This window comes from Camelus bactrianus, chromosome 3, assembly GCF_048773025.1.
Source record: "Camelus bactrianus isolate YW-2024 breed Bactrian camel chromosome 3, ASM4877302v1, whole genome shotgun sequence".
Lineage (NCBI taxonomy): Eukaryota > Metazoa > Chordata > Mammalia > Artiodactyla > Camelidae > Camelus > Camelus bactrianus.
In genome coordinates this window covers 11,464,331-11,483,831 of record NC_133541.1, presented here as the reverse complement: position 1 = coordinate 11,483,831, position 19,501 = coordinate 11,464,331, and the positions used below count along the sequence as shown (strand labels likewise).

Sequence of the window (19,501 nt, the reverse complement as noted above, 5' to 3'; positions counted from 1 at the left end):
ACCTCCGGCAGTGGGAGGGCACCAGAGCTCAGGACCCCACCTTGTATTTTTCCTGTTTGTTTTTCCCAGCTCCCCATTGCTCTGCTTTGGCCTATGCTGTTCTCCACTAGACCCCTGCCTTTTTCCATGACCATCTAAAACTGATAATTCTATTGTTGATGGTCTTCATGCTCCACACCCAAAGTCGGACAGCAGCCCCTTCCAAGAGGAGAGGCTGAATGGAAGTTGCGGCCTGCCTTCATTTCATGAAGACGTGAGTCGGATTGTCAGAATGTTAGCTAAGTTAGAAACCAGACACTAGCAGCAAAACCAGACCAAATGCCCCTTGTGTCTCAGTGGGACCTGAGTTATTCCCTTTACATTTGCTCCCTCTGTTTCACAGCTTCCTGTCTGACACTCACAGTCATGGAAAGAGTGTGAACCTCGGGGTCAGAAATCCTGATTCTGGTCCTATCTGAACAAATGCTTTGCTTTCTCGGGTGTGAGTCACTTAAACGACCTGAGTTTCAGTTTCCTCGTATCTAAAATAGGGATAATGAAAACTATCCAGGACAGTTGGAATAAATTTTAATTAAAATAGTATATTTAATAATAATAATGATCAATGTAATAATTATTACATGTCAATCTGAAAAATCAACAAAGAAATTTTTTCTTGGAGTTGTTAACAACGCTCAAACTTTTGCCAATAAAACAGACGTGGAAGGATGATGTCAGTGAAAAAAGATTGCAAATGAAAGAATTTGTAATTTTATATATGCAATATAATATATACATATATAATAATCATAATTAATATTTGGGGAATATACTCAGATTGCAGTGGGCTTCTTTATATTTTATTATTATTGTTTTTAATTTTTTAAATTGAAGTACCATCACTGTACAATATTATATGTTACAGGTATATGATATAGTGATTGACAATGTTTAAAGGTTACACTCCATTTATAGTTATTATAAAATACTGGCTGTATTTCCCATGTTGTACAATACATCCTTGTAGCTTATTTTATGTCTAATAGTTTGTACTTCTTAATAGCAACGGGCTTCTACATACACTATTTTAATTAATATTAAATTGTTAATAGAGTTTATTGGAGCCATTGCAACCTGTGTACGTGCCCCTGACAGTAATAACAACAACAATAAGCATTATTATTAGTAGTAGTAGTAATAGTCATAGTACTTATTTTACTGCCATGATTCTTCCACTTCTATTTTATCCCCATATTATTTTGGTAGGTTGACAGGAACTTGGTCCATGTTAGCAATCCCCCACTCCCCTCAAGTCTCTTTGCATACGTTTTCGAGGGAATACCCAAAAGTGAAGTCATAATTGTCATATGAATATGATCAAAATAATTCAAGGTCAGTGAAGTTTCATATCAAGAATTTACAAAAATAACTAATAACTTATAAAAGTAGTAGAAAATAAAGATGTTTGAGAGATGATATAGTTTTTCACACAACGGACCCCAACAGGCGTGAGCCAAGACCTGCTGGATGTGAGCGCCGTGGCCCAGTGGAAGCCCCTGCTGTACGCCGTGGCTTTCCTCCACTCCACGGTCCAGGAGCGGCGCAAGTTCGGCCCCCTGGGCTGGAACATCCCCTATGAATTTAACCAAGCCGACTTTAACGCCACGGTGCAGTTCATCCAAAACCACCTAGATGACATGGATCTCAAAAAGGTACTGTGTGCACACTGCTTCGTGCCACTGGTGACTGTGGTCTTGGGTCCTCGAGCTAAGACTGCCCAGCCTTGGGGTAAATCCTGTAAGAATGATGATTTTCTGTGCTTGCAAAGTCATTCTTTTTAAGTCATAGCAACTTGGGTCACACTAACCTCTTGATTTCAGGGGGGAAAATGGACAAGTTTTGATTATCTTTTTACTTCTCAAAGGCAAGTTGACATTATGTATATAGACAACCTGCCAGGATCTATTGGAGGGTGGAGGGAGTGGGTAAGGAAACTTGTTTCTTAAAGTCCTGAACACTGAAAATCAGAGTCTAGATCACTTTTGAAGGGTGTAATATTTAAAGAATGGCCCCAAAATTTTAAAAAAAAATTTTTTTTTCTGCTGAAATTAAAATATGATAACGTGTAAATGCACCAAGAGAATCTATTTCAAATCATAATCATGAGCATTGAGTGAACTCTCATGTTTGCCTATTTAATTTTCTTTCTGCACTTTTCACATTACTGAGGAATGACTGAATGAATGAGGAATTAATGACATTGATGACAACGAGCATATGGATGTTACGTGGTGGGGCAAATGGGGATGAGAGAGCGGTCAGTTTTGCACAATTATTCTACAAATTTCCTCAGGGTGTCTCCTGGACCACCATCCGCTACATGATAGGAGAGATCCAGTACGGAGGCAGAGTCACTGATGACTACGACAAGAGATTGCTGAACACACTTGCTAAGGTTTGGTTCAGTGAAAATATGTTTGGACCAGATTTCAATTTTTACCAAGGATATAATATTCCAAAATGCAGCACGGTGGACAACTATCTTCACTATATCCAGGTTTGTCGTCTTCAGAACTTTATGCACAGGGCAAATGTCTATGGCCAGTTGACTTCTTTGATATTTATTTATACTACATGTATTTCTTTAAACATACATTTTAATAGTGATACATACTGGACATGGAAGGTCTCAAGCACCATAGTTTCTTTCTTCATGTTTATATTCATTTTATAATTAAAATGTTTATGTTTGTTCTCAGTGTGTGTTTTGCGTGAGTTCCCTCCTTCCCTTCTCTTTTAATGCCTCAGTGAGGAATGTCCTTTGGGGAGATGACAGATTGAGCAGATTTGGAACCAGGGAACCTACACAAGTCCCCTGGGGTGCTCTCCGTGTGAGACTTCAGCTACCTGAGGTTGCAAAGACAGCCTCTAGACTCAACTCTCTACCCACTTCTCTTATCCCGCAACATCCGTTCCTTAATCTTAGCCTAATGAAGAGCATCTGAGTATGTTTGGGAACACACTCTGTATAAGAGCTTCCTGTAAGACTGAATGTCTCAGCCTCGGCACCGTTGACATTCAGAGCTGGGTACCTCCTCGCAGTGGGGGGCTGTCCTGTGTAGACCGGTCAGCAGAATCCCCGGCCTCTACCTACTAGGTGTCAGTAACACTCCCTACCTGGTTGTGACAACCTAAGACACCTCCAGACATCGCCAAATGTCCTTGGTGGGGGGCAAAATCACCTCTGACTGAGAAGCACTCCTCTAAGAAGGAATAAGAGTTTGACAAGAAATTTGAGAAAATATCTGATTTGTGCTCCAAGGTAACTACATTTTCTGTCTCTATACCTTGAATTCATTAGATCACTATTTAGTTATCTCTTATGCCCCTAAGATTTATCTCAGGTGAAGAAACTAAAACACAAGAGCCCCAGAGAGCTAAATTTATCAGTACACTTAGAGGTTTCTGTGATATATGAGTGTAATGAGTTTATCATATATTACCACCCCTACACTTTTATTAATTCAAATCTACGAATATATTTGTCTTAACTGTACTAGATGTGTCTCTAAATCGTTAGCCCTGAATAGGAGAAGTGCCTTTGAAGGTATAAATTTAGATCTGCCTGTACATATATTTATTTATATACTCCTCATTTCACAATGAATTTTAGGTAACTCACAAGAAGGCATTATGTAAAAAGGAATAAAATCATGGACTAGAAGGGAGGGAAAACATGAATAAAGTTAGGGATACAATTCACACACAGAAATAAATGTATGTCAAATTGTAGGAGAGCTTTTTTTCAAGTAGCTGAGGGATGTTTACCTGCTAGCCGTGCTTCTCCTTGCCTCCTGCTGTCTGTTTTTCTAACTCTGCTGCTCTTTCAATATTTCCCGCTTTTCCTAGTCTCTGTCTTCCTCCTTGGGAGAATCCATTTCTTACCTCTGGTCTGTTTTGGGCCATCATTGCTAAAACTGTCATTTTTAGTAACCATTAGTTATACACCATTTATTTAAAAAATCGGTTTGTATTAGATGAGACCTTCAGAAAGCAAAATACCAGTCTATAGTTCCCTTCCCATCTCACAAACATGTTATGAAACAAGATCGTGTCTCTGATTAAATTTGCTTGAGGGGCAGACATTAAAGAGGTGTGAGTCTATGGGTTAATTTTCTTCATGGCAACTTTTGATGCTTTCGCGTAGAGATTATTGATTGTGGCCTGCCACAAATAAGGCGTGTCATGTAAATGCTTGTCCTAATTAAAGCATGTTGATTTCCTAAGACAGTGTCACGGAACTGGTGCTTGGGTCAGCAGTCTGTGCTTACCTGGGGTATTTGTTGTTCAGAGTTTGCCCACCTATGACAGTCCCGAGGTGTTTGGACTGCACCCCAACGCTGACATCACCTACCAGAGCAAGCTGGCCAAGGATGTGCTGGACACCATCCTGGGCATCCAGCCCAAGGACAGCTCTGGTGGCGGGGACGAGACCCGGGAGGCGGTGGTGGCCCGGCTGGCTGATGATATGCTAGAAAAGCTGCCCCCCGGCTATGGTCCATTTGAAGTGAGTTGACGTCATCCTGACAAAACGTCGCTGTGGCTGTGTCTGGTTGGTGTGGGGTGGGGGTGGGGGACTGGGGATGAAGGGAGGAGGGCAAAGGATAATTTTTCTGAAATTTAAAAAATCCTTCAAAAACTTCACTTCCTGAAGAACCAGAAAAAGACATTTTTGAATCTGAAAATGTAATCATTTCAAGATATAAACAATAAAGAAACCTGATGAGAATGCTAATTTCATAACTAAACTGCAAGTGTGTGCTGATGGGTTAGGACTGCTTTTTTAGAACCTTCCCTTGAGGTACTTCAGATTATCATCTGTTCGAAGGAAAATAATGTATTCTTAGAGTAAAGCGAGAATTATTTAAAAAGTGTTATGCAATTTAATGCGCACCCTAAAATTCAGGCCTTCTTAATTTCAGGGAGTCTGTAGTTATATCATTAACTCTGCAGCTTCCTCATCTCAAGGCTTTTGAAAATGGATTTATCTTTTTACTATGCAAGTAACTTCTAAGCAAAACTGATAATTATGAAAGTTAATTTTTGAGACATTTTAGCAAATATTGTGAAAAGATTTACCCGATAACATGTTTAAATCTTCGATAAAAGCAAAAAGTAAGTGGCTTACTTAAGAAATGACCTGGACTGAGTGAAAGACATTTTTTGTCACAGAGCAATCATTTTTTAAATATTGCCCTTTCTAGCTGGTTTTCAAAAGAAAACCTCTAGCATTTTGTTTCTTCAGCATCCTATTATTTTCCATGAAACAGGTCATTTTGGCTGCTAGTACTGTAGACTGACCTCAAGGAAATCTCACCAAGGGAATAATTTCCCCTGGAAGAAACTCTGATCACTTGCTTGGAGAAAATCAATGTTGCGATCAGCCTTCATGAGCCCCGTTCATTACAGTATCAGAAAAGCAGTCATTCATGTCTAACAGGGGTCGAAATATTTATAAAGCAATAAAAATGCCCAAGATATACTGATAATTACCTAAATAAACATGGTAAGTATGGGGTTTAGAAGAGTCTCCTTCCTCTTGCTGAATTTCCTTAGGATAAAGCAACTCAGTCTGGCATCATATCTGACCCACAAAAGACTCTCAATATATCCTTATGAGATGGAGATGAATGGCTGGATGGATGGATGGATGGATAGATCCTTTGATGGAAAAGACAGAAAGCTTTAAAACAGAAGTCTAGTTTTTTTTCTTTTTTGAGACAGAGAATATGATGGTTGTGTATGGGTACACATGTCTGTGTGTGTCCATGTCCGTGTGTTCATGTGTGTCCGTGTGTGTGTGTGTGCGGGTCTTAGATTGGCAGTAAGTGAATATTTCCCAGGCAGTGCAGTTGCCGTTTGGAAGGCTGTGTGGTTGTGACCATGCATTTTAGATTTTTCTGTGAATTAATGGCTGCCTGTTCTCTCCCACCTGGGATGAAAAATCAGCTGGTCATCTAATAGATATTTCTTTTTAAAATTTCTTCTTGGTTTCCTGGCAGTGAAAAAAAAAAGTTTCCTATATATGGAATTGTAAAGTTGTGGGCCCTTTCAGAAGCCCCTGGGCACTAGTTACATATATATTAGTAGCCGTCTAATTTTTTACGTGCTGGATGTCTGTCTCCATGGCAGGTAAAAGAAAGGCTGCAGAAGATGGGGCCTTTCCAGCCGATGAATATTTTCCTCAGGCAGGAGATAGACAGAATGCAACGGGTACTCACCCTCGTCCGAAGCACCCTGACTGAACTGAAACTTGCCATTGACGGCACCATCATAATGAGTGAAAATTTACGAGATGCACTGAATTGCATGTTTGACGCCAGAATTCCTGCTGGGTGGAAAAAAGTATGTTTAAGTTGCTCCGTGTTCTGCCTAATCACTTTATTGTTGTGCACAGTTGTAATTGGCAAGTGGAAACCCTGTAAGGATAATGTACTTAGGAGGGTTCTTTTGCGTAGGGACTAATCCCCTCCAGCTCTGTATTTTTAGATTGTACGTAGGGAAGGAAATTACTTAGCATCTCTCATATCTCAGGTGCTCTGCTAGGCAATTTACATGCATTATTTCATTTAAATCTTGCAATTTAGTACTCTCATTTTGCAGATGAGGAACCTGAGTTTGGGAGAAGTTAAATCTTTTCCCCAGATCACACACCTAAGAAGTCAAACAATCAGAATTGTAACCCAAGCTCAAGGACTTAAAGCTTATGATGTTAGTGGTATAGAAGGGAATATTCCTAGACACACACATATATCAAAAGTCATACCAAAGAGAAACATTTTTCCTTGCTCTGTCTGTAAATATGTGAGTGTGTATCTCTCAAGATAACACAATAATAACTTGATAGCATGCTTACTGATTATGTGTTGGTAATTGTGCTAAATGACAGGTGTGGCATTAGGACATAATTTTCTACTTGGAAAAGAAAAACGAGTACCTGAGTGTCCTTGCAGAGGAGCTTCCTGATCACGGCACTGAGGATGCTGAGTGTCCAGTGGAAAGACTTGGGAGGGTGGGAGGGCTCAGATTTATCCGTGGATGGCGGCATATAGAGATGAGATTGGGTCCTGGGGTGACTGGAATCTTCTGGAAGTTACTCAGGTAGATGGGAAAGGGAGACAGGATGGGGTTAGAACTGATAGTCTCTCAGAAGAGACTCCCTTAGTGCTGAGATTCTGATGCCTCGCCCAGAGCTCTGGCAGATTCCACGGCAGTGGGTCCTGACGGCAGCTATAGTAACTGGGGAATGCTCTCCCACTGTCTTCTCCAAATTATTTGACACACCATCGTCCATCCCTCTAGTCACACAGCTTAGAAACTCAGAATCAGCTTTGACCAGACGCCTTTCTCTTCTCACCTTCAAAAAATTTATTGCCAAAGCCAGAGGGTTTTTTCTTTCCTTTCTTTCTTTATTTTTTTTATTATTATTATTTTTTAATATGAATTAACTCTTCTCATTGCCAATGATAGAGAAGGAACCTACCTGGTTACTGGCCATTGCAGGTTCTCTCCCCACTCAACCGGCTCACCCAGCGTGGTCAACACCCGGAGACCTTGGAACAGGGGTCCTTGCCAGGAGACGTCCTCTCATGAATGCTTCCCTGTGCCCTCAGATCAAATGTATAAACATCTCTTTCAGTTAACATGTCTCTAAAGTTATGATAGAATGAGTTGTCTCATTTTTAAATTAAGATCTTTTTATTACAGGTTTTTATTCTACTCAATTTATTATCAGTCTTTGAGAATTTCAGTGTCTCTTGAAAGAGAGTTCTTTAGATATCTGAAATTCAAGCAGTTTATCTATCCAGATTGATCCCTACTTTTATTCACACATAAAATGTTGCAGTTACAATAACACGGTATAAAATATGATTTAGAGATACCTACCAGCGTGGCTATTGATAGAATTAATGATACGTCTGTGCCAAAAATAGAATTCCACATATGAATTCAGGCAGAATGTTACAGGCAATGAATGCAGCTAATTTGTTGGTGGTAAAGAGACCTGTGTTTCTATTTCTAGTCCTGCATCAGGGGAAATAAAAGTGCATGGTAAGGGACAAAAACTTCAGAAAATAATTGGTGTTTTCCTCATTAAAAATGATAAGTGGAGAAAGGCTTCTGCAACTTACCACTCGCAGAATATATTTTAAAGTGCTGATGAGGCCATGAACACATTTATGTAAATAGAAATCCTGTTTTATGATGTGTCTATTGAAAATGTAGCCTAAGGAAAAAAATAGTTGAAACCTGTTAAATTTAATTCCATTAAGGGTTCTAATTGCTTTACAGCAGAATCGGTCATGACTGTATTCGTATGTGGAGGGTGAGTCTGTTGACCTCAGCTGTCTTGAACAGTGTGCCGAGTTAGCTTGATCTGGTAGTCACGGGGTGATTAGCTATTCTATCATATCTTCATATCATTAAGGACGAAGAAAAATTTGAAAACTTAAATGTCAGAACCCAGGGGAAATTGATGTCCTAGGGGCTTCTGAATTCTAAGAGTGAAACTGATATTTCATCTTTTTTCTTCATTCTGTGAACATAAGCCAATTACACAGCAGAATTAAACCTGTCTTAATCCACTGTTTCAACGTATGCATTTCAGGTGTCTTGGGTTTCAAGTACATTGGGTTTCTGGTTTACTGAACTTATAGAAAGAAACAGCCAGTTCACCTCTTGGGTTTTCAACGGCCGACCCCACTGCTTCTGGATGACAGGCTTTTTCAACCCCCAGGGATTTTTGACTGCAATGCGACAGGTAATAGCTCTGATTTGCACCTGTTGCGTTACTATAATTTGCCTCTACAAGGCTTTCTTCTTTTATTGTGGTTTTAAAGAGTATAACAAGACAGAGAATGATCGTCTCTTTTTGTTATCAGCAGTTACTTTGTCCTGAATGTTAATCCAGCAACTTGTTCTCAGGCTGCTAGCTTGGATTTCAAAATATTTGTTCTTTTTATATTTGATTTGATATTTCTTTTAAAAGTACAAGTGGTTAAATTAGGACATTGGTATTGCTTATGAGAGAATCTTTTAAAACTTTAAAAATACTATCCTATTTCCTTTGAATTCAGATAATTTGGGGCTGCACTGTCATCACAGTTATGCTCCTTCTATTAAGACAAACCTCTAGTCGCTGGTTTAATCCTTTGCTTTGCTCTTGCCCTGAGTAGGAAATAACTCGAGCCAACAAAGGCTGGGCCCTGGACAATATGGTGCTTTGCAATGAAGTCACCAAGTGGATGAAGGATGACATTTCTGCCCCTCCCACAGAGGGTGTCTACGTCTACGGCTTGTATCTTGAAGGTGCTGGCTGGGACAAAAGAAACATGAAACTCACTGAGTCCAAACCAAAAGTGCTCTTTGAGTTAATGCCTGTCATAAGGATTTATGCCGAAAACAACAGTAAGTGATCTTGTGTGTTCAGGGATGGTTCATATTATCGGGTTGGGTGACATTATAAACACAGGATCTTGTTACTTTTGTTATCATGTGATAAGGATTATACTGTTTTATCAACTGGCTTCACATTCATGCCTGTGTTTACTGAGTACCTACTGACCACTAGGGCCTTTCTTGAGTGCTACTGAGAGGCACTGGTTCTAGATAGTTCTTGCCTATCTAATAAAGCAGATGAAATATATATGGATATTCATGAAGTGTTAGCTGATGAGACAAGAAACAAGTTAGCTAGTGAGTGGTGAGAAAGGAGGGTGAGGTAACAGTGGGATCAAGTCATCAGGGGCTGTTGGGCCTGGATGGGCTTGGAAGGATGGATGTGATGAAGATGGCAAGTGGTGGAAAGAAGGCTTTCCAGGCAGCACTGCACAGGGCTGCTGGAGGTGAGTGGCTCCAATGGCTTGGAGATTTAAGCCAGGTTATGAAATCCAGATTGAATTCAGGGGCATTCAGCTTCACCCAGGAGCCAATGGTAAAATGCTGGGTTCGCGTTATAACCTGTGAATGTGATAACGCTTCTGTGAAGTACACGTGTCAAAGCAGAATACTTTGACAAAGTTATCAAAGCTCTATTCAACAAACCTAGAAATTCTTAAACTATTTTCCATTGTTGGTTTGATGTTTTCTAGAGGCTTTCGTTGTTTGCATTTCGCTCAGCTAACAACTCCTCCGCAGTAACCACTGTTCAGCACATGAGAAGATTCTCTGTTCATTTCATTTAAAAAAAAATGTATTTACTTTTCTTTTTAAAGAAAAATCGCATACACTTAAGGTGTACAACATGATAATTTGATATGCATATACATAGTGAGATGGTCGCCCTAAGCCATCAACTCAAGAGGTGTCCATGACAGTGTATCCCAAGGAAGTACTAATTTTACAAGAGAAGCACAAAATATTTTTCTTTAAACAAGGGCTAAAATAATATTTCTTTAAGAGATAGCTTTTAATATCTCCATCCCTTAGATAAATGTCACATTTGTAAACACGTGTCAAGGGAAGAGAGTTTATAAACTTTGGGTATTTATTTTTTAAGCAAATATTTGCTGGATGCCTAATATGTATCAACCACAACCTTAGGTGTAAGAGACAAAGGTAATTGTGAACCAGGTCATGCCCACAAAGAACTCACAGTCTAGTGAGGGAAACTGATAAGTAAATGAACAATTTAAATAGAATATGATACCTGTTGTGATAAAGATGCTCTCAGAATGCTTAGGACATTTAGAAGAAGAGCATAACCAGGCCTAGGAGGCTGGTGGCGACTGCCTCTGTGATGTGCTTTGGAGGAGAAGAATGGGCATGATGGGGCATTAGAGTCAGACTTTCCTTGGAGGAGGGAACTAGCTTCAGCTCACTAGGTCATCCAATGAACATTTGTCTGGTAATGACCATCTGACACACGCGACTCTGTTTCTGGGGATCCAGCAATGAGAAAAGGCCAGGCAGGACCCCTGTTTGCATGGAGCACAAAGAGGGAAGGGTAGCCAAAAAAGGAAGCAAAAGTAGTCAATCCTTTTTACTCAAGGAGTTTGTATTTATGAATTCGCCCACATGCTAAAATCTATTTGTAGTCCTAGATCGATGTTTGTGGCACTTTCATGGTCATTCACGGACATGGACAAAGCAGCAAACAGTCTGGGCCTCCCAACATGTGTGCTCCCGGCTAAGGCTGAGCCAGCCTGTGCTCTGTCTTTTAGTTTCAGCTCAGACTGTATACAAGAGTCCTTGTCGTGGTCTATTTAGTGCCATGTTTTTCACATTTTTCTACTTTTCATTGTTCAAAATGCCCCCCAAGTGTAGTCCTGAAGGGCTGTCTACTGTTCCTAAGCTCAAGAGGTGGTGATGTGCCCTATGGAGGGAAGACAAGGGTTAGACAAGCTTTGTTCAGGCATGAGTTACAGTGCTGTTGGCCTTGACTTCAGTGTTAATGAATCAACAGTGCACATTAAGAAGGTGTCTTTAAACAGAAACACACATACAGCAAGGTTATGTATTGATGGGTTGGTAGGAATTCTGTGACCAGCCACTCACCGGAACCTGACCCTACATTTCCCCTAGGAGCGGTTGGAAATTCAGATTTCATGGGACTATCGATACATAAGTCCCACAAATAGTGTAAACAGGCTAGATTGTAAATGGACATACCAATTTCACGTAGTTTTTGTTTCTGTAAAGAACACACACCCGTGGTGTTCCAGGGAGTGAGAGAATTCAGGAGTTCAGAGAGAACACCGCACGTCGAACTAACATCCAGGAGCAAAGGCAAGGGTGTGGAGGCAAGAGGTAGCAGTGGATATGCTGTGCTTGAGGAACAGAAAGATGGTGTGCAAGGAAGGGGGGCCCATGAAGGGAGCTCAGCATCAGAAGAGAGATGTGAGGATGGTCAGCATCCTTCTTGGTACAAGGTGTCCCTCCTTACACGCCCAGTTGAGTCTGAAAGGATCCCAGTGTCTGCCTGGGCTTAGGCAAGCAAGCGGCCTGTGGCTTCATGTTTATTAGTCCCCAGGGTGGTGTGAAGTCCCAGGGAAGTGATTATTTTATAGAAATAATAATCAAGTGTTCTTTTAGCCAAAAGTAATATTTTAGAGATTTTGTTGCATCTAGTCAACATTGTTGCAGAAATGTTTCCCTTATAAAGCAAAAGAAAAATCTTTCTCACGTTCAGTTAGATGTTTTATTTTGTTTTTTAATTTCTTGTGACTAAATTGTTAAAATCCATGGCTATATGGCTTTGAGCATCTCAGCATGGTAGGAGTAACATAACAATTTTATAATAGAGGCCATCCTTTATTATATAAGGACAGATTTTTATGGATGAACTGTTCTTACCCTGCTGGGCATTAGTCAGCAGTGATGCTCATTAGCTGCAGGTGAGGGAGGAAGTAAAAATACATAAAGGAAAAAGGGCCTACTAATTTCAAAGTGCTGAAAAGAAAGTAAAGAAAAACTATAGTTCTTTATTCATTTTTTGGTTTCAATAGAAGTTGGTGGAAACTTTTTGCCAAATAGCTTTGTGGTTGGAGCAGGTGTTTTAGTGATGGAAAACTAACATTCCATTGCTCTTTGCATCCTGTAAATTTAATTTTCATTCAACTTTTATGATTAAATAGGGCTCTAATTGAGAGAAAGAGATACAATGTTATAAACTAAAGGACTCTCCAAAGTTACAGTGTTTTAAAATTAAAATTCTTACAGTGAATTGTTTTTTGCATTAAGGTGAAGGGCAATTTCAGTTTAAATAATTCACTGTTGAATTTTACACACAGGACTGGTTTATTTGTTTTCAAAAGGAAGTCTAGATATTTATTTCAGCTCTAAAAAATTGAGTGATATATCCCCAAATGTTTATTTTATTTATGCTTCTTGTTAGGTTGTCATGGAGAGTCACCCAAATAGTACGAAATTCTCCAAGAGGGTAAAGCCACCTACTCTAGACCCTGTGTTCTCAAAGGAAGAGGAAGAGGCAGCTGTAGGAAAGATACGTCTCCTTACAGATTTAGTCTATGGAGAGAGTGATGCTTCTAATAACTTTACAGCGCTGTAGCCCATGTGATGGGAAGCCAGTGATTAGAACGTTTAGGGGAACAAAGCAAGACTTAAATGTACCTCTGGTTGCCAAGTAGGATGAGAAGGATCTCAGGGTCCCGACAGCTAATGAGACTATTTCCTGCAGGAGAAAAGATGTTTCTAAGAATGCCCTGTGACCCACCCTAATCCAGCACTGTGCAGATGTGGGGCTGGGAGTGGGAATAGCTTGGTGCAGTGACCTGGGGCTGGAGATCTCCTGACTCCTGAGCCCCACAGCATTTCATCCACTTTGAGTTTGTAAACCTGGAACTCTGTTAACAAAGTCATGGGGAACCTGAGTCTGGGCAGTTTGTTTCAGTGAAAAGGTAAGTGGTCTGTGCACATGTGCACGTGTGTGTGAGTTTGTGTGTATAGTGAGAGAGAGAGGAGAAATCTAACACATCTCGGGTATCTACTGCATTCTAGGCAGTATACTATGTCAGGCATTCATATGTTTTAACTTACTTAATCTTTACAACAAATCTGTAAGATATAGCATGCCTATTTTGCAGGTGGGGAAATTAGGGTTTAGAAACATTGTGTACTTTGCCTATGATTCCTGAATCACCTTTGTCTGCTGTGGGATGAATGCAGGCGGCTGGGAGTTCCCGTGGTAGTGTTCGACTCAGGACTATGCGTTTAGGGACAAGCTTGAAAATAAAGGCTAAATTGAAAATGAGGACAGCTCCTTCGCATTTTGGAGTCATGGATTTATTTTTCTCAGGTACATGGTGAAGTAGACACAGTAAAGGCCTCTGCCCTGTGTGGGTGAGGGCTGTTGCTCCCGATGGCTTCCTCCCCCATGCTGCAGGTTAAAGACGGTTACTCCCTGCCCGCTAGGGAGGCACATGGGCTCCGATAAAAGGCTGTGAGCTAGGAGCCTGGGCATCTGGGGTGCTCTCCTGGCTTTATCACCCTAGCAGTTAATCACGTGGCTTTGAAGGGGTCTCAGCTGTGCCACAAGTCAGTCATCTAGGTTTCTCCAGTTCATGTTACGTCTTTCTGCAAAGACACAGAGGCACATACCCATAGTACGTCCCAAATGTTGCTGAGATTAAGAGCAGAAGCTCTGGACCCATTCTGGGCAGGTGTGACTCATCCCCTACAGCTCTGCAACCCTGGCTAAGTAACCCACCTCCTCGTGTTCTTCCAGTTTCCTCATCTGTAAAATGGATTTAATCACGATACCCATCTCATTGGGTTGTTGAGAGAATTAAACTGAACAATGTCTAGCACGTAATTAGCATACAATAAATAATTTTATTATTATTACTACTAATATGATAACGCACATGCTTGTTGAAGGACTAAAAGAAATATCACATGTAAGCGTGCGCTATTTAATAACTTCAATGTTACTAGCAAAAAAGCGGTTAAATAAAGGGATGGTTTAAAGACCATAAAGGGGATCTGTATGTAACTTGATTATTTTGGATATTGGGAGAAATATACGATGTAATGATAACACTGACACGTGGATGAAAAATGTAGGCTGGAGAGGGACGTTACATAGTCAGAAAATGGAATTTCCTCGAGGTGTTTTTTTAGGAACCTCAGCCTCTTAAAGCAGATAGCTCACCAGTTTAGACAGCCTCTTCTCTCGGGGGCCCTACAGCTTTAAACCTGTTTAGTTGATTTGTTCTTCCTACCTCGCATGTTTACTTTTGTCTTTAAAGTTATTTGTCTAACCAGGGGTAATGGTTTCAGATGATCTGTTTCTGTGGCTTTTTAGTGTTTGTCAGCACTTCCGCTATGAAATTATATTTGCAGTGGTTTCTAATCCTGCTGCAGGAGGTTGCTGCATGCTGTGGCATGGCGTGGGCGCATTCCGTTCTGAAGCAATTAAAAATCAATAAAATTGGATAAATATTTCAGAGAATTGCTTTTTTTAACCTACTTATTGAAAAGAATGTTATTTTTTCCAACTCTATCTTTCTTTAGAGATTAAAACCAAGGAATCAGATACTTCCCAAGGCGCAATTATTAAAATTATCCTTTGATTCAAAAGTAAGACTCTAACGGCTTGCTTCAAGATTTAGAAAATGACTGTTCGTCAAATGTGCATTGAAGAACAATTAGTTAAATATTTGTTATATGTTCAGATCCTAGGATTAAAGGGTTTAAATGTATCAGTTAATATAGTTAGTATTAACTGCACTCCATAAATTCTCTGTCATTGACTTATTTAATCAGAATTTTCATATATTTGCATAATTATTATTACTAATGATATTCTCATAGTAATTAAAAAATTTGCCTAGACTTAAAAATTAGGTGTTACATTAATTTAGATGGTTTCTAATGATAAATTTCAAGGGATTAAGCAAATACATAGTTTTAAAGTACTATGAAATATCTGTGACTTTGTTTTAGAAGACGGATTCCCAACCTTGGTGTTATTGACATTTTTGGTCCAGATAACTCTTGCCGTCCTGTGCATCACAGGATGTTAGCAGCATCCATGGCTTCTACCTACTGATGCCAGTGGTACCTTCCCAGGTGTGATAACCAAAAATGTCTCTAGATACGGGCAAATATCCCCTGGGGTAAAAATTCCACCTGGTTAAGAATCAGAGCTTTAGAATATTTATTTTATATCAAAACTTTTGTATAATGTTATCATATTCAAATGTTTGCTTTCTTCCAATAAAATTAATTAAATTTATAGTGGGGGTATAAAAACACATGGGTCAAAAAATGAGACTGTAACTTCTGATAGTGCCTTGCTTTTGTAATGTATTAGGAAAAGCTAAATTATTGAGCAAGCTAGTTTTGGGAAATAAATCCAGTATCATTAATATATTAATATTGCGCTTAGAAAGTTACTGTTTTCCTGTCACAGTGCCCACTTAGTTAAATGTGTTTTTGTCTCAATAGTTATGTGAGGGTCATTTATAGTACTGGCCTTCCAGAGGAGAGCATGGATGAGTGCAGACATAACTTTTGTTCTGAAATAATTTATAGTCTGGGAGAGAAGAGGAGATAATATACTGCTTCCTGAGATGGATGTTCTGAGATGCGCAAATAAACGACCATGGGTAGAGTGGATTTAACAAGAAGCTGGTGAAGCTTGAACTCCAAGGCTGCTCAGTGCAGAGCCTCCTTCCAAAGCTTATTTTGTGTTTGCAAACTGCACTCTGGTTTTGGGAAGAAGTCCCTTCCTCAAACTGTGTAAGTTTGAGGCCCTACAAGACTTGCATTTGTCCTCGACGTGGGGTTTCCAAGGCTGGAGAGAATGTATTAGAGAGGATATCTGAAGGATGGATGCACAGATTGTCTTTCATTGTGTATGTGATTTTGGGGACTCCATCTATTTCATCTAACAGGCAGATTGAGTCTTAGAGAGCTGAGCTGTGCCATGACTCTCTGCTTCTCAGTCATTTTTATTCCTCTGCATGCGTGGAGAATTCATAATACCTGGTAGGGGTGGGGAGCATCTTTGTCCTGGGATTTCAGATGTGGTTTGAACTGTGGCACAGAGGGTTGAAGGCAGGATTTTGAAGTCAGAATAATAGTGAAATAATAGTTAACTGGTGTTGGATGTCTGATTAAAAGGAACAGGTACCTTGTGCCAAAGGCAAGCCATAAGGGAAAAATAGAGAGGGCGTGTGAGCACAAGATACGGTGGGGAAGTACAAGAGAGAGGGTGGAGGGGGAGAGTTGAGTTGACAGGTGGAAAGCAGAGTGAGGAAGCAATGGGAAGTCATACTGTCAAGCACATGGGGCCAAAGGTGAGTAGGGTAAGCCTGAGGACACCTGGGTGTCTTGTCACACCCACTGGAAATGTGTGGTGTGTCTGGGATTACCTGACCTCGGGAAGAGTTTCCCTCATTCTACGAAGCCCATCTTTCTTGGGAATGACCTTCAGCTTGCACAAATTTGGCTCTGCATGTGCTCTGTTTGGGGCTGCTTAAATTAGAAATTCACAAAGCTTTTTTTAAATGAATTTTTTGTAGCTGTAAGAGATCCTCGGTTGTACTCCTGCCCCATCTACAAGAAGCCAGTCCGAACAGACCTGAATTACATCGCTGCTGTGGACCTCAGGACGACCCAGGTCCCTGAACACTGGGTGCTCCGTGGGGTTGCCCTTCTCTGTGATGTCAAGTAACGTGGAGCGTGGCCCTCACCCGATAAATGGAGGCTCCAAAGCATCATCGCCTTGGTTCTTCTGTGAGTGCTGGACAACGTGTAAATCAGGTTGACTGTGCAATGAATGAGCTACATTGGTTTTCCTTTTACTCCGTAGTTGGACTCTTAGTTACATTTAGCCTGTTCCATCCCTCATGACCAATCACTGTGTGTTTGAAAAAGTTTATTTGGTGATTTAGAAGTAAAATTTACAACTTTCTAATAAAGCGTGGCCTTCAAGTCCGCAGTAATACATTTTCTTCCTCCTTCAACTCCAAAGACTGACTAGGTTAAGCAGATGGTCCTTCCCTTGAAGGGATTATTCTTCTGTTAATGTGGTTCTGCTGAAAGGCTGGTTCTCTAAGGTAACACGACACGTTTGTGCTGATTTTGCTTCTATTGCCTTTTGCATTTAGGTCAGGTAAGAGATTTGTTTTTATGGCTCAAACAGCCAATTAAACAGACCTTTTAAAAAATGGAAGGAAATAGAAGGTTGAGTTAAAAATGTGAATAGATGAATAGGCAACCATATAATCTTATAGAATAAACAAATAGAATAGTGCTCAGCCCCCTGATAATGAATAATGAGATACTAACTGATATTTCTTGTAATAAAAATAAATCTGAAAGTGAATTGCAGTGAGGTCTTAGAGCAATGTGAACCGACCCATCCTTTCTGTGAAATGATTCAATAACCAAGCACAGAATGAACCAGAAAAATGTTGACATGCTTTGATCCTCATTTTCTCTCCTGGAAATCTAGACCAAGAAGACAATTTAAAAGACTGACCACAATTATATATAAAAATGCATTTAATAATGGGAAAAATATAAATGCCCTGTAAGTTCAAAAATAAGTCTGTAATTAAGGAAGTTAGACAATATTAGGCAGCCACGAAAAATGATAGTGAAGATTTCATAACGTGGAAATGGTGAGCACATACTGCTAAGTGAACGATGCCATTCACAGACTAGCGCACGTGCTGTGGTGATGCCTGTAAGACGTATTTGGTGTGGACAAAGATGAGAAGATAACAAGGGAAAATAAAAACAGGTATGATTAAATGGTAAAAGTTTCCATTGACTTGAAAAAATGTAATGATTGGGAGGAAAAAAGGGGAAGAATAAATCTGGATGGTGGGTGGGAACTTCACGTGGCCTTTGATTAATTAAGAAAACACTGTTGAAGAAACTTTTCATATATTTGTATTTTAAATTCTGGTTATAAATTATAAACTGTTTCATCTAGAACCCCTTGACTAGGAAACTTGGTCAGTATTGACTTAGAATTGTGGCTTCCAGGTGTTTGGTTAACTTCAGCTCCGCGTAACTTCGTATTTCTGGTGATAAAGGGTTTTATAAGAAGGAAGGGTTACAAGGAGACTGGTGTGGGTACCTTGCAGGAGGGTTTGCTCTTTGGCAGGTTTCATTTTATGCTAATTATGATGAGAATTAAGTCTGGATGATCCATGGGACACCTACCCATCTTGGATAATGCTGTTTTCATTTGAGCAGCTGCTTTGTGTCTGAATTAATATATCAGTTGATTTGTGTGAATTGCGGTCAAAATAATCATTTTATTTTGAAGAATAAATAATGAAAATGTAAAAATAATGAAGATTAATAAAAAGTTGTTCATGGATGTCTGAATTGTAATTGCTGTTTCTGTGCAATGGGGCTGAGTGTCATTGAGCATCCAGAAATAAGCTTTCAAAATTGGATTTTTTTTTTACACTCAAATAACTTGCAAATTGTATAATTCATGTAATTTTGTGATAGTTACACTCCGTTAGTATTTATGTATGTTTTGGAGACCCAGAGTGGAAAAGAATACCATGAAAACAGCTGGAAATTTTTAGGAACTCATTCAGCAAGGAAGGTCACTGAGGCATCGGGGAGCCAGTGAGGCCCCTTCAAGTTCGCCTCCACCTCCCTCTCCCCAGCTCCCCCCCGCTGAAGGGTGCTCAGCTTTCTTCTGAATCAGGGACCGAGGGAGGACGAATCAGTTGAATCTTCTGGGTGACGGAGAGAGTCGCTGGCTGCCTTGAACATGGAGAAGACTACAGTGAGGGTCTTGATGCCACTGCAGGATGATAGAGCAGTCTCTTTCCTCTATCTCCATCCTGATTCATTTTAAACTTTGCACCTCCTGTGGGTCAGGCATTCTGGTGTGCTGATGGAATGATGGTGGGAAAAAAAAGTCACAGTCCCCTGATTTCATGGAATCACAGAAGACGACTAGACACAGAAAATAAGCAGTTATTCAGGCACATAATTTTATATGATCTCAGTTTATAGTTGG

General features: G+C 40.0%; 1 protein-coding gene across 1 annotated transcript in view; it reads left to right on the top strand.

Moving 5' to 3' along the window:
• The window catches only part of DNAH5 (dynein axonemal heavy chain 5), a 193,974-nt gene extending 175,141 nt beyond the window's left edge, over positions 1–18,833 (top strand). The window contains exons 73-79 of the mRNA XM_074353814.1: positions 1,486–1,691; positions 2,333–2,536; positions 4,331–4,546; positions 6,172–6,384; positions 8,648–8,800; positions 9,216–9,447; positions 17,028–18,833. Of these exons, the coding sequence (XP_074209915.1) occupies positions 1,486–1,691; positions 2,333–2,536; positions 4,331–4,546; positions 6,172–6,384; positions 8,648–8,800; positions 9,216–9,447; positions 17,028–17,179 (1,376 nt within the window). The 3' untranslated portion in view covers positions 17,180–18,833. The remainder of the gene's footprint in view (positions 1–1,485; positions 1,692–2,332; positions 2,537–4,330; positions 4,547–6,171; positions 6,385–8,647; positions 8,801–9,215; positions 9,448–17,027) is intronic.
• The last annotated feature ends 668 nt before the right edge of the window (positions 18,834–19,501 follow it).